Genomic DNA, 13378 nt, shown 5'->3' with positions numbered 1-13378 from the left:
TGTTCATAATTTATCTTTTCTGAATACTAGTTCCTAAGCAGATTTGTACTGTTTTAACATGATTTTTTACATTATTCAAAAATAATAATAATATATGATAGTTTATTTGTTAGCGTCAAACTCAAGTTTCTAAAAGATTTGTTTGTTTTGTTTTTTTGTTTGTTTTTTTTGGTATGGTTTGATAGGCTACTGTATGGAGTAGTTGGCTGCATATTGACAAATGCACGTCTTAAACAGTACAAAACATTTTTGGACGATATTTTATTTTCAATATTTATTTTCGTATCCCCATCCATTTTCTTTTTATAAACCCTTGATTTTGACATGTTATTTTAAAACGTGTTGAAGGCAGCTCAGTGTGTGGCATCATATGCAAAATAATGAAAAGTCCCCAAAATGTGTGCCCAACGCATGCTCTTATGTAAAGTGTTATAATCTGTCATGTGCTCGTCATATGGAAACATTAAAACACGTTTGAACAGACAGTTTCATTTTCGTCTGATCTAAGTTAGACAGGAAACACTGCGGTGTCTGTTTGACCTTCTCTCTCATATTTTCGTTTAAAGATGCGTTGATGTGTGTGAGATGTGTTAATGTGTGTGTCGGCATTTTAAGCCCATTCTATTTCTGTAATAATTTCTTCCTGCGATGCTCATGCACTTTCCGTCCGCAAATTTATGAAACCTACTATCGAAAAGACTTCACTTATGAATATTCATTTGACCTTATTTGGTAAACATCCTGTGACGTTACCTGATTAATATTCATGAGCCCGGCCTTTGCCGTAGTAGGATTGGTCAATACGTGTTCCGTTCCTTTAATCTCGTGGCAGCGCGCCCGAAATAAGAGTGACGTACTCGGTGCATCGGCACTGCGCGCTGAGGCGAGTAACTGTCAGATAGTATTTCTTAGGATTATACCCATTAAACGATCAACCACATTATTACAAATGAGCTATTAGAGCCATCAACCCCCAGGTATGTATTCCCATGCATTTTAAAATAAATACTGCGAACAATATTGCTGGTAGTGTAAAGCGAAAGTAAATGTTTTAATGTGAAATACATGGCTATAATTGAGTTATTGACTGTGTTGTGTTTACACGATAACCACGCGAAGCCGGACTCTATCACTCGCTTTATACAGGCATGTGAAATGCTTTTTACTTCTACATAGATTCATAGTGTCATGTTCTTGCACTGGGGATTCCCCATATGTCTCTCTCTCTCTCTCTCTCTCTCTCTCTCTCTCTCTCTCTCTCTCTCTCTCTCTCTCTCTCTCTCTCTCTCTCTCTCTCTCTCTCTCTCTCTCTTTCTCAGGAACAGACTGTTCGTTGCTTTAAAAGCCGCATTATGTAAAAGTAGTACAGCTTTGAAATGAAAGCTCAATACACTTGCCATGTTATCGTCCTCCTGTGAGAACTACACACTCGGTTTATCTCATGTTTTGGTGTGCTGGAGTAAGAAAAATGAAAGTCAAATTGAACGGTTAAAATTACCCACTTGCTGAATTATGTCCCAATTTAACAAATTGGATTGCATTGCATAGTGCACATTTGCTCACTGATTTATTTGATCTAAAATCTCATTGTGGGGCAAATAAAAGGAACAATGGAACAATTTAAATACATTTATTGCTTATGTAATGGCAAGAAAATGAACAGGATCGCAATAAAGATTTCTCAGCGAAGGATCGATGGTCCCATATTTGTAATTTACTCAAAGAGTGCAATGTTTGTGACTGTGACAAACTACAAATAATAAAAATCCATTGCTGTGAGAGCTATAGCATGAAATTATGTTATAAAAGACTAACAGGTCTAACAGACTGTGTACATTCTGAATAAAACAGTATATTGTAATATAATATTAATTTAGTATTATATTAAATATTTTGACACTTTCTAATATTCATTTAGATTAATATCCGTGTAGCCAGAAATATTTTAAATTGTGAATGTGAAAATATATTTATACCATGTGTGTTTCAATACTTGATTCTGATTGGCTGCAAGGTGTGAAATAAAACCGTTAAAGTCCCTGTAAAGTCAAAATTAAGTCATACCACAGAAAAATGTGTTATTAGCCACCCAGCCAAATATGAATGATAAAAAAATCCGGGAAGTACATAAAATAAGCTATCAAAATCATGAAAAAATGAGCAGATTCTCTGCTCTCAAACGCTGGGGGCGTGTCGGCTGGCTGCGCTGAAACCACGCCCACTCACGGGAAAGCTGTCGACGCCGGTGATATTAGCTGATTAGCTTTTGGAGACGGGAGGATGAACACTGAGGCGGGAGATCGTCGTTTCGGCCCCGTTCACCAGTAACAGCGGATTATCAGTGAATCCAAGTTGTCTCTGAGGAAAGTTTATAAAACGATCCAGTGTAAAACGATCACTACAGAGGTACAGAGGGTCTTCATCAAGGTATAAGCTCTCTAAAAACCTCTTCTTGATGTGGTCGTTTTTAAGGGAATTTAAATGAAGATACCGATCTGTTTTGTACATGATCGCATCCAGGTAGTAGCCCATGCATGTCCGTGTCGAAGGCATAGCTAGCTAGAAAACTGTAGGATCAGTTGTAGTAACTAATAGTACTGACAGTCGTTAGCGATTGTGCTCGGGGAGTGTGTGTGGAGAGGGGGAGATCAGACTCTGTGCGTCATCAAATAGGGGGGTGTCCAGCAGCTCATGGGCTCCAGTGCGTCACGGAGCCCTGTTTTAGCCCCGCCCAATTAATCCGTAAAATTGCAATGGTGAAAAACTGTTTAACGGTCTAACTCCACATTTCAGTACTTCACAGTTCACAGACTTTGTAATATGTTTTAGCAATACACATGTAACATTTATAATGTGTTTAGAACTTTTTTGTAGAATTGCCTTTACAGGGACTTTAAAGGGTTAGTTCACCCAAAAATGAAAATTAGGTTAATTACATTAATTACTCACCCCCATGCTGTACCAACCCCGTAAGACCTTCGTTCGTCTTCGGAACACAAATGAAGATATTTTTGATTAAATTTGAGAGCTGTATAACTACCACATTGGCTCCTAAAGGACTGCCTCTTGACGGCCCAGAAAGTCAATGAAGAAAATGTTTAAATATCCCAAGTGACTACCGTGGCTCAACTATAAGTTTATCAAGCGACGCGAATACTTTTTGTGCGAAAAAACAAACAAAAATAACGAGTTTATTCGACTATTTCTTTTCTTCCTTGTAGGCCAGAAACGAGACTTCCTTAGATTTCCACGACGCATGTGCGAGAATTGCTATCTGCTTACACTACTTCAGATGCGCATGCGTCGTGGAAATCTAAGGAAGTCTCGTTTCTGGCCTACAAGGAAGAAAAGAAATAGTCGAATAAACTCGTTATTTTTGTTTGTTTTTTCGCACAAAAAGTATTTGCGTCGCTTGATAAACATATAGTTGAGCCACGGTAGTCACTTGGGATATTTAAACATTTTCTTCATTGACTTTCTGGGCCGTCAAGAGGCAGTCCCTTAGGCAGCCAATGTGGTAGTTATACAGCTCTCAAAATTAATCAAAAATATCTTCATTTGTGTTCCGAAGACGAACGAAGGTCTTACGGGGTTGGTACAGCATGGGGGTGAGTAATTAATGACTTAATTTTCATTTTTGGGTGAACTAACCCTTTAATGTACATGTAGTTCCATGTCAGTTTAATCACCGTTCTACATTAATGCGCTGTTATCGTTGAAGCATGTATACACAAATAATCCACGGCTAGCTGTTCTTCCATTTTATGCTAGCCATCTCTTACATATCACTTTGATATAAATATCAACTTTAGAGTTGCAAAAAACAAAAGAAATTGTGTCAGACATAACATTACCTTTTGGTAATGTTACCAGGTTTCCATGGCCACAGAGGAGAACGAGCTTCCTGGGTTCTCGAACTCTGAGTCCATGAGGTCATGGGAGCTGGAATCCGTTCTGACCAATCACACTCTGCGCTTCGTGTTGAGGTTAGAGCAACAGTTCGTGTGCCCGTCCTGCGGTGGGATCGTCCTGAACCCTCACCAGACGGGCTGTGGGCACATTTTCTGTGCTCAGTGCATAAAGGCATACATGTAAGAAAAATAAAATAGTTCAATTAATTAAACTATTTTTTTGTATATCAGCACAGATAAACATGACTTTGAACTGACATTCGGCATTTGGCAATGTGTAAACTTTCTTCCTTGCAGTGAAAATGGGGGAAGTTCGAAATGTCCTTTAGACAGCAGTCCTATAAAACCTGAGGAGGTGAGATGATATAACTTATTTCAAAAAGTATGTATCTGCACGTATCATGAGCGTAGTTTAATTTCCCGTTATATTCTACTAAATAGCAATTCCAATACTTGCAGGTTTTTCAAGACAACTGCTGTAAAAGGGAACTGCTAAACTTAGACGTCTACTGCACCAATGCCCCAGACTGTAAACAGAAGGTTACTTTATGTAACCTGCAGGTAAAAGCCTAAACGTGACGTAATATACTTTAAATTGATGATGAAAAAACTGTTTCCATCATTCAGAGCTCAGTAATATCAGTACTACCTCTCTTTCTCAGGATCATCTAAAAGCTTGCCAGTATGAGCGCATTAGATGTTCCAACTCAGGGTGCACCGACACTGTGTTACGCAAAAACCTAATGGACCATCAGAAGATCTGTTCCTTCCGCCTGGATTCCTGCCACCACTGCGGGCAGTCTTTTCCCGTATCTCAACTGCTGGTCAGAACGTTTCCGTGTCTCAGAAGTGCATAGCCGCCTTAGGTGTGTTTGTTTCTAATCTTGCCTCGAAACTATGCCAGGCCCATCAGAAGACTTCATGCCCGGAAGTTGAAGTCGCCTGTTCCAACAAATGTCTGCAGATGATCAAAAGAAACAAGGTGTGACTCAGATACTTTACTCCAGGAGAGCACCTGGAATAAATCTTTTTTATTGCTCTCTTCAGATTAATATGGAGCCTCTAAGGCGACACAGTGAAGTGATCTCATATTTTTTACATCAACATGTTCCCTTAGGGGCTCAGTGGCTTTAAATATGTATTTATATGCACTTATCATGAGTGTAGCTTAAATTTATATTCTATTCTATGAAATACCAGTTCCTATCCTTGCAGATATTTCAATACTTTTTCAAAAACCTTTTTGTTTTCTTGTAAAACCTTTGCTTTCCCCCCGAGAACCTTTTTGTTCCTTCGCCAAACCATTGCATTTCCCCGAGAACCTTTGTGTTTCCTCAACAAACCATTGTGTTTCCCCGAGAACTTTTGCATTTGCTCACCTAAGCATTGTCTTCCCCGAGAACCTTTGTGTTCCCCGCCAAACCATTGCGTTCCCCAGAGAACCTTTGTGTTCCCTCACCAAACCATTGCATTCCCCTGAGAACCATTGCGTTCCCTCACTAAACATTTGAGTTTGTTCACTAAAGCTTTGCATTCTCCAAAGAACCTTTGTGTTCCCTCACCAAACCTTTGCGTTTGTTCACTAAACCTTTGCATTCCCTCACCAAACCTTTGCGTTCGTTCACTAAATCTTTGCGTCCCCTAGTCAAACCTTTACATTCCCCCGAGAACCTTTGCGTTCCCTCACCAAACCTTTGCGTTTGTTCACTAAACCTTTGCATTCCCTCACCAAACCTTTGCGTTCTTTCACTAAATCTTTGCGTCCCCTAGTCAAACCTTTACATTCCCCCGAGAACCTTTGCGTTCCCTCACTAAATCTTTGCGTTCATTCACTAAACCTTTGTATTCCCTCGAGAACCTTTACGTTCCCCCGAGAACCTTTGTGTTCCCTCACCAAATCTTTGCATTCATTCACTAAACCTTTTTATTCCCCTGAGAACCTTTGCATTCCCTCGCCAGAGAACCATTGAGTTCCCCTGAGAACCATTGCGTTCCCTCAATAAACCTTTGCATTCCCCCGAGAACCTTTGTGTTTGCTTGCCTAACCATTGCGTTCCCCTGAGAAACTTTACGTTCCCTCACTAAACCATTGCGTTCCCCTGAAACCCTTTGTGTTCCCTCACCAAACCATTGCGTTCCCCCGAGAACCTTTGTGTTCCCTCACCAAATCTTTGCGTTCATTCACTAAACCTTTGTATTCCCCTGAGAACCTTTGCGTTCCCTCGGCAGAGAACCATTGCGTTCCCCTGAGAACCATTGTGTTCTGTTACTAAACCTATGCATTCCCCTGAGAACCATTGCATTCCCTCACCAAACCATTGCATTCCCCTGAGAACCATTGTGTTCCTTTACCAAACCATTGCGTTCCCCTGAGAACCATTGTGTTCCGTCGCCCAACCATTGTGTTCCCCTGAGAAACATTGCGTTCCATCGCCAAACCATTGTGTTCCCCCGAGAACCATTGCGTTCCCTCACCAAACCATTGCATTCCCCTGAGAATCATTGTGTTCCATCACCAAACCATTGCATTCCCCTGAGAACCATTGTGTTCCGTCACTAAATCTATGCATTTCACCAAGAACCATTGTGTTCCCCTGAGAACCTTTGCGTTCGTTCACTAAACCTTTGCATTATCACAAGAACCTTTGTTTTCCCTCACCAAACCTTTGCGTTTGTTCACCAAACCTTTGCATTCCCTCACCAAACCTTTGCGTTTGTTCACTAAACCTTTGCATTCTCCCAAGAACCTTTGCGTTCCCTCACCAAACCTTTGTGTTTGTTCACTAAACCTTTGCATTCTCCCAAGAACCTTTGCGTTCCCTCACCAAACAAAACTCACCAAACTGCGTTTTTTTACAGGTCGCCGAGAGTCGACGAATGTTCAACTTTGGTTAAAACGCAGCACTCATCACTGTCTCTTTTTACCCATTTGTTAAACGAGCTGCTGAGACGAACATTGAAGACCCGTCTACACCGAGCCACAACACAAAATACTTGAAAACACTCTCATAAGATGTCAGGGCACTTCTTCATTTCATCCCCCCACCACGGGTGTGATAAATATTAACCATCACGATCAAGTCAAGTCACATTTATTTATATAGCGCTTTTTACAGTACAGATTGTATCAAAGCAGCTTCACAGTGATAACATGAAAATAATACAACACAGATCAATAATATTGTTGAATATTAAATGTCCCCAACTAAGCAAGCCAAAAGCAAGGCAACAGTGGCAAGGTGTTTAACAGTGTTGCTCCCTTAACATGGCTTCTAACTTACTGGTTAGCGAAACGGAAGTCTTAACACATTGAAAGGAAGTACGTCATCGTATTTACTTTCGCTTTGCAAAATAAGGCGTATAGAGCCGACTTACCTCGGTTCCAGCATTCCAACAGTTTTTCCAGCATCCCTCCTCCACCACAACTTCTCAGTCTCAATTATTCCTATACCTGCCAAAGCGGAGTTTTCTGGGTTTAGGCCAAACTCAGAGCTCTTTCCTCGGATAGCACACTAAATATGGATATTTTATACTATTATCTCATTATATTTAAATGTGAAATTGTGAATGTTATATTTCCTCCCAACTCTTATTTTTCCATCCCCATGTCCTCTTAGGGGCTCTGTAAAAAGCTGATTAGACTTCAGATATTTTAATTAGCTCATTGCTGCTTTTTGATCCCACTGCAGCTGCAGGCACATGCTGATGAGTGTCCTGAAGTGGAGACGGACTGCATTTATAAAAACTATGGCTGCACAGTCAGAGTAAGCACACGTTCAAATTCAACACTGAAACAAGCGAAAGTGTCTTTTTATCAGTGTTGTCCTATTTAATGAACTAGGCTGCATTTCTCACAAGCATCGTGAGCTAAGTTGAATGTAGAGTCCATTGGTGGCAGTGGTTTACGATCTACTTAGGCTTACGATGCGTTTGGGAAATGCTCCCCTGGTCGTTAAATACATAGGCTTTGGAGATCTCAGCTTTTGAACTCTGTCTTTCCTCCAGGATAAAAGAGGGAAAGTGCAAATTCATGAAAACACAGAGTTCACGTATCATGTTCGGCTTGTTCTGGAAAGTAACACCAAACTTGAAAAACAGGTAGGAAATGTTTTTGCATGTCAATGCAAAATACAAAATGAAAAAGAAAAATTCTGGTCCACATAATAATGTCCCATCAATTATAATAATAATGATTGAAACAAATCAATGAAAATGTGTGTTCTTTATAATATCATTACTTAAGAGATTTTGAAACACATTTAGAATGCAGAGAATTACTTCATGTAATGTCCCTTGTTGCTTATGGCTTAATTACAAATCTTCAATATAATATAAAAAATGGTCCTGGTTGTAGGTGGAACAGTTGCAACAGGATATGATAGTCCAACAGGGGGCGCTGAAGGACAAAAGTCTTGTGGTCAGCAGTCTGGACAGGGATGTCACCAAGTGTGACAGCACACTCACTACCTTACAGGTAAAGAAACCCTGATGTCAGTCGAGCTACTAAGTATAAAAGTAGTGATTGTCCTGTAATTTTTTGAATCCATAAAATTCAATGAGCAGCTCACCAACCCCGCCACCCAAGTTGACCTTTTATCTAATATATAACAACACTAATTTTGTGTAAAAGTGTAAATTATGATTGTTATTTAGGAAATCAAGTAATCACCATTCATAGTGGTGATTAAGTTCACCAACTTTAATGTGGAGGAAGATGCTTTGGTATATGGCCAGAGTTTTCTGTATGACCTGTGTTTGTGTGGCAGAGGTCTGTGGAGGAGCAGAGAGTGCGGATCTGCAGTGTGCAGCGTGAACTGCGGGATTTGCGGGGCGTTCTGGGGTCTGAATTAAGAGAAGAGCTCCCCAGCCTTCGGGCATCACTGGACTCGCTCAGACAGCAGGTGGCCGTCACAGAAAGCCTCGGGGAGCATCTGGGTAAGCCAAGTCTGATTGGCCACATGAATGTTGACGCAATGTTGACTGAACAAGATGGGCGAAACTTGAAACACACTCTTCTACAGTACGTTTGTGAAGTTTGTGCAGTATCACACATTGTGTTCAAAACGCATGACCTTCATGTGGGTCAAAGAGATGGGATTTGACTAAGAGATTGTGTCTGGCTCCCGAACAACACTAAGAAGGCTGTTCCTGACTCTAAATTGTCCATAGGTGTGAGTAACCTCTGTGTTGCTAGAACAGGCTCCAACAACCCCATGACTCGACATAGGACAAGCAGTTTGGAAAATGGATACGTGTTGTGTTTTCAGTCTTATTGCAAGGGAAGATATAGTGGACATTAGAGTAAACCCAGCTCATAGAGGACTACCTTCCTGCAGACTTTAGTTCCAACACACCTGACGGTTGTTTTCAAGTAAAACTGAACACTTTTTTTGTTTGATTAAGGTTGGAAATAATGGCTTGTTTCCACCGAGCGGTACGGTACAGTACAGTATGGTACGCAATTATTTCCGTTTCCACTGTCATAAATTGAATGGTATAAAATGCTGAACCGTACCACTTTTTTGGTACTACCGGACTCTTCGGGAGTCATTATCCTGAGTCGACTTGGCAAGTCTGAACTTTGCGTACTTAGTATTGAGAAACCTAATGTTGGTGCTTGGCTTCTTGTGACAAAAAGCCACATCCCGAGGAGCAAGAACAAGGTCTGCTGTATGTCATCCATTGTTGTTTACTATGTCACTTTCTTCTTCACGCGGAAATGATGTTGATCGCTTCTTTCCGGCATACAATGGGCTACACCAGGCCGATCAAGTATGGTACTGATGGCGGTGGAAACGCAAGCCGGGTCAGGGTTTACCGTACCATACCGCTCGTTGGAAATGAGCCGTAAGTTCTGCAGGTTGGTAGCACAAATGGTCCTCTTGCCAGCTTTACCTTTAGGCCAAAGGTCAGCTCATGTAGTTTTAAGTGGTTTAGGCATTTGAAGGCTACTATTTTGCCCTTTTGAAGTTTACTTTTGTCGCAGTCAGGGCCAAGGGAAGACAATCCTGCACTCTGGGCAAAATAGGAATATGCCGCCCCTTATGTTCAAAGTTTTTAGAGAAAAAAGGCCAATTTATCACATATTGACAGCACCTACTGTTGACTTAAGACATGTAATGAATTAATACAGTTGACCCACCATTTAAAAGACGACATTTCTTGCTTTGGTTGCTGTGAACTCTTCAATTATCTTGGAGTAATCCAAATTGCGACAGATTTGGTGCTCAATTGAAATTTCGAAATGATCTTGTGACACTGTCTACGATTACATACACAACTTTTGTTTCAATTGAACTGAATTCATTCTGATTGATGAATCCGAACAAGAACCCTAAATAAAGTGATCGGGTTGATGTGTGCATACGTATATTTGTCACAATCTTCAAATCCGAATAGATGTTTTGACATACGCACACTGCACAAATATACAGTTACTATTCTCCTACATTGGTTCTTCATTTATTTTATACGCATCTGGTCATAATTTGGAGATAATGAGCATATGAACTGTTGTGCCACTGCTTATATTTATCACGCAGTAAAAACGAGTCGCTTCCTTGGTTCATCAAAACCAGGACTGGTGGGCTGTTGTCCGGCTCCACTTCACACACGCAGTGAAAGGAGAATTATAGAATGACGGGACACTCATTTATTCGTCACTTTATTCAATAAGAAGAACGGCTCATACCGCTCGTCATACGTCATTAGGAATAAACCACCCCTTTAAATCTGATCGAAATTTCATTTGGATCAAGCTCAATCGGATCAATTAGTGTTTACATGAAGGTTTTATTGATTATTTGGTGGCATGAAAACGTAGCCATTGTCGATCGTAAATGGTTCTTCACAAGTTTGAGATGCCCGTGCTTGTCGTGGTGCGGCACCCTCTTGGGTCTGGCAGCCCTGGGCGCAGGAGCACTGGACACCCCTGGTTAAAGTTAAGTTGTTATTTTTCAGCGAAACGCAAAATAAAGCAAACTCATGTTGCCTCATGTCAAAAGTTTGCGCTTGAACCCAGCAAAAACTTTTTGCCGTCACCATCCTATCGTTATGTGCGTATTACGTTGCTTACTGGTATCATGAATGTGGAAAACACAATTTTTTTGCTATGGACTCGTCCCACCATCTAGAACGCAACTGAATGCTTCTTCAAGCGCCTCCATACTAAAAAACCCTGCAGAAAACAACTTTTAAACATGAAATGATGAAACTTATACATACATATCTACAGCGGGTCTATTCCTAAGGGATTAGTATTACATGAGGTCATTTTTCCAGACCTTTTTATAGAAGGTAATAGTCGTAATCTTTACTGACATTGTCCGTAATGATTACTGAGATGGCACATTCGAACAGGACTAAAATCTCCATGTTCATCTACTCCCGTCCGAATAGGGCTTACTTTACCAGCCTCACACCATACAATAATATCCAGATGTATCCTCTTAATAGAGCTGTAACAGTAGCTGTGTTTGTGTCCCTCAGGTGCATTAGAGCAGACGTGTCAACGTCATACACGTTTGTTAGACATCCACGTGGAACAGCTGCAGTGTAACGAGCAGCGTGTCCGCCAGCTTGAGTCCACCTCCTTTGATGGGAAGCTCATCTGGAAAGTGCGTGACTACTGGCACCTGAAAGAAGCTGGCATCGCCCTAAACTCCACCCCCTTCTACACCAGTCGTAGCGGATACAAGCTTAGCCTGCGGGCTTACCTTGGCGGGGACAACTCAGGGAGAGGCACTCACATGTCGCTCTATGTCACAATAATGCGTGGAGACTTCGACTCCCTCTTACCATGGCCGTTTCGTCAGAACACAACGTTAACATTGCTGGATCAAAGCGGCTCTAGGAACCACTTGAGCTGTACTTTCACCCCTGATTCCAGCGATAGCTTTCGCCGGCCAACATCTGATGCTAATGTGGCCACAGGATTCTCACGGTTCATATCCCACAGTGATCTGGAGGTCCCTCGGAACGTCGTTTACCTGAGAGACGAAACACTGTTCATCAAAGTAAAAGTGGACACAACTGGATTAGAGGACTTGTAGCGCTCCCAAAACAGTGTCCGGGAGTCACTATTGCAGGATTCCTCAAATCCCACCCTGCTGAGTTCAGGTCAAACCCGGATAAAACTCACTTACCTGTAATCCTGAAGACCTTGTTCAGGTGTCTTTAAATGCGTTTCCACCGCAGGAACTTCCCCCAGGTACTAGGGACTCAGTGGTGGGACTCGGTGAGACCAGGGTCTAAAACTTCACCCTCAGAAAGTCCCTGCTCACGAGGTAGTACTTTTTCAAAGTTCAGCAACTTTCGGGGTGGGACTTGGGCGCTAAACATGCGGATTTGGTTGAGTCCACGCAGCATTTTATTTCAACCATCATTTTTTAAACGTGTTGCGGTTCGTGCAGTGAGAGTTGTTTGCTATTCGAATCAAAACAAGGGAGTTTAAAAAATACGCCTGGGATGAGCACCGGACTAATTTGCCTAATCTTCACGGTACTTTAGACCTCGACGGAAACGCAACAGCAACAGGTCTGGGGGGAAAAAGTTCCTTGGACAAACTGCTACGGGTAATTTCGGTGGAAACTATTCTATTATATGGCTATTGATTAGGGTCTAAACTCTGCAGGACAGCGGATTTGAGGAATCCCTAGTGTCACATAATATTCGGGTGAAGACATTTGTTGTAGTAACACTGGTCATGTTTACATGCACAGATTTGAATCCGTCTAAACCATTTCAAATCGACTGAAGTTTCTGAATGTACTGCTCATATGTGCCATATTTATAAAAATATCCGTTTGCATGTGTATGAATGAAATTCTGGACATGAGAAGAGAATGAAGTGTTTCTAAAAGGGCCAAAGTATAATTGTTTATGGAGTTATGATGGCTACTGGATCCGTTTCTGCAGCGTGGGACAGTGGCTACTTGCTGAAGGGAGCTCATCTTGTCATAGTGATTGGTGCACACTGGCCCACAACACGTCTGCAGAGCCTCGGGTTTGATTCATACCTGGGTCATGTCTTGATCTCCTATCCCAATCTCTCTCCCCTGTTTCTCTGTCTCTACAACTTACTTTGATGCATTGATGAATCAATTCAATAAGGTCAATAACACACATTTAGAAAATAGGTTGAATTTTCATTCTTTTTTGCTTGCTTTTTCTCCCTAATTTTGTGTCCTGAAAACAGCAATGCTGTAAATTATTGTTTTGGACGTACCACTTGAGTTAATAAAGAAAATCTGTACTCTTCAAGCATTGGTTCTTGATGCCTGCTGGACGCTTTCCTTACAGCATTTGTTGTGGGAAAGGGACAGCTCATTGGTCATAGTCATTGTTTTCAGTTAAAGTTAGAAGCTGACAGTATTTATAGCTAGTTGTCTGAATAGCTTGCTGGTTTAATAAGGCATTCCAGTGTATAACATATCTAAAAACATTTGCTTAGGAGACAACACAAAGGA

At 41.2% G+C, this 13378-nt stretch overlaps 1 protein-coding gene across 1 annotated transcript; it reads left to right on the top strand.

The window, feature by feature from the left end:
- Positions 1–828: 828 nt before the first annotated feature.
- On the top strand, positions 829–13172 carry traf5 (Tnf receptor-associated factor 5). Its single transcript, XM_039657283.2, has 11 exons — positions 829–977; positions 3874–4091; positions 4209–4266; positions 4371–4472; positions 4574–4735; positions 4816–4893; positions 7601–7675; positions 7917–8009; positions 8266–8385; positions 8678–8846; positions 11400–13172. Exons 2-11 carry the CDS (start codon positions 3880–3882, stop codon positions 11960–11962), a joined length of 1632 nt encoding a protein of 543 aa, XP_039513217.2. The 5' UTR covers positions 829–977; positions 3874–3879; the 3' UTR covers positions 11963–13172.
- Positions 13173–13378: the final 206 nt, after the last annotated feature.

Source organism: Pimephales promelas, chromosome 2, assembly GCF_988280905.1.
Source record: "Pimephales promelas chromosome 2, fPimPro1.hap1.1, whole genome shotgun sequence".
Lineage (NCBI taxonomy): Eukaryota > Metazoa > Chordata > Actinopteri > Cypriniformes > Leuciscidae > Pimephales > Pimephales promelas.
Note: the sequence above shows the minus strand (reverse complement) of the source record. Positions and strands in the feature narration are given on the sequence as shown.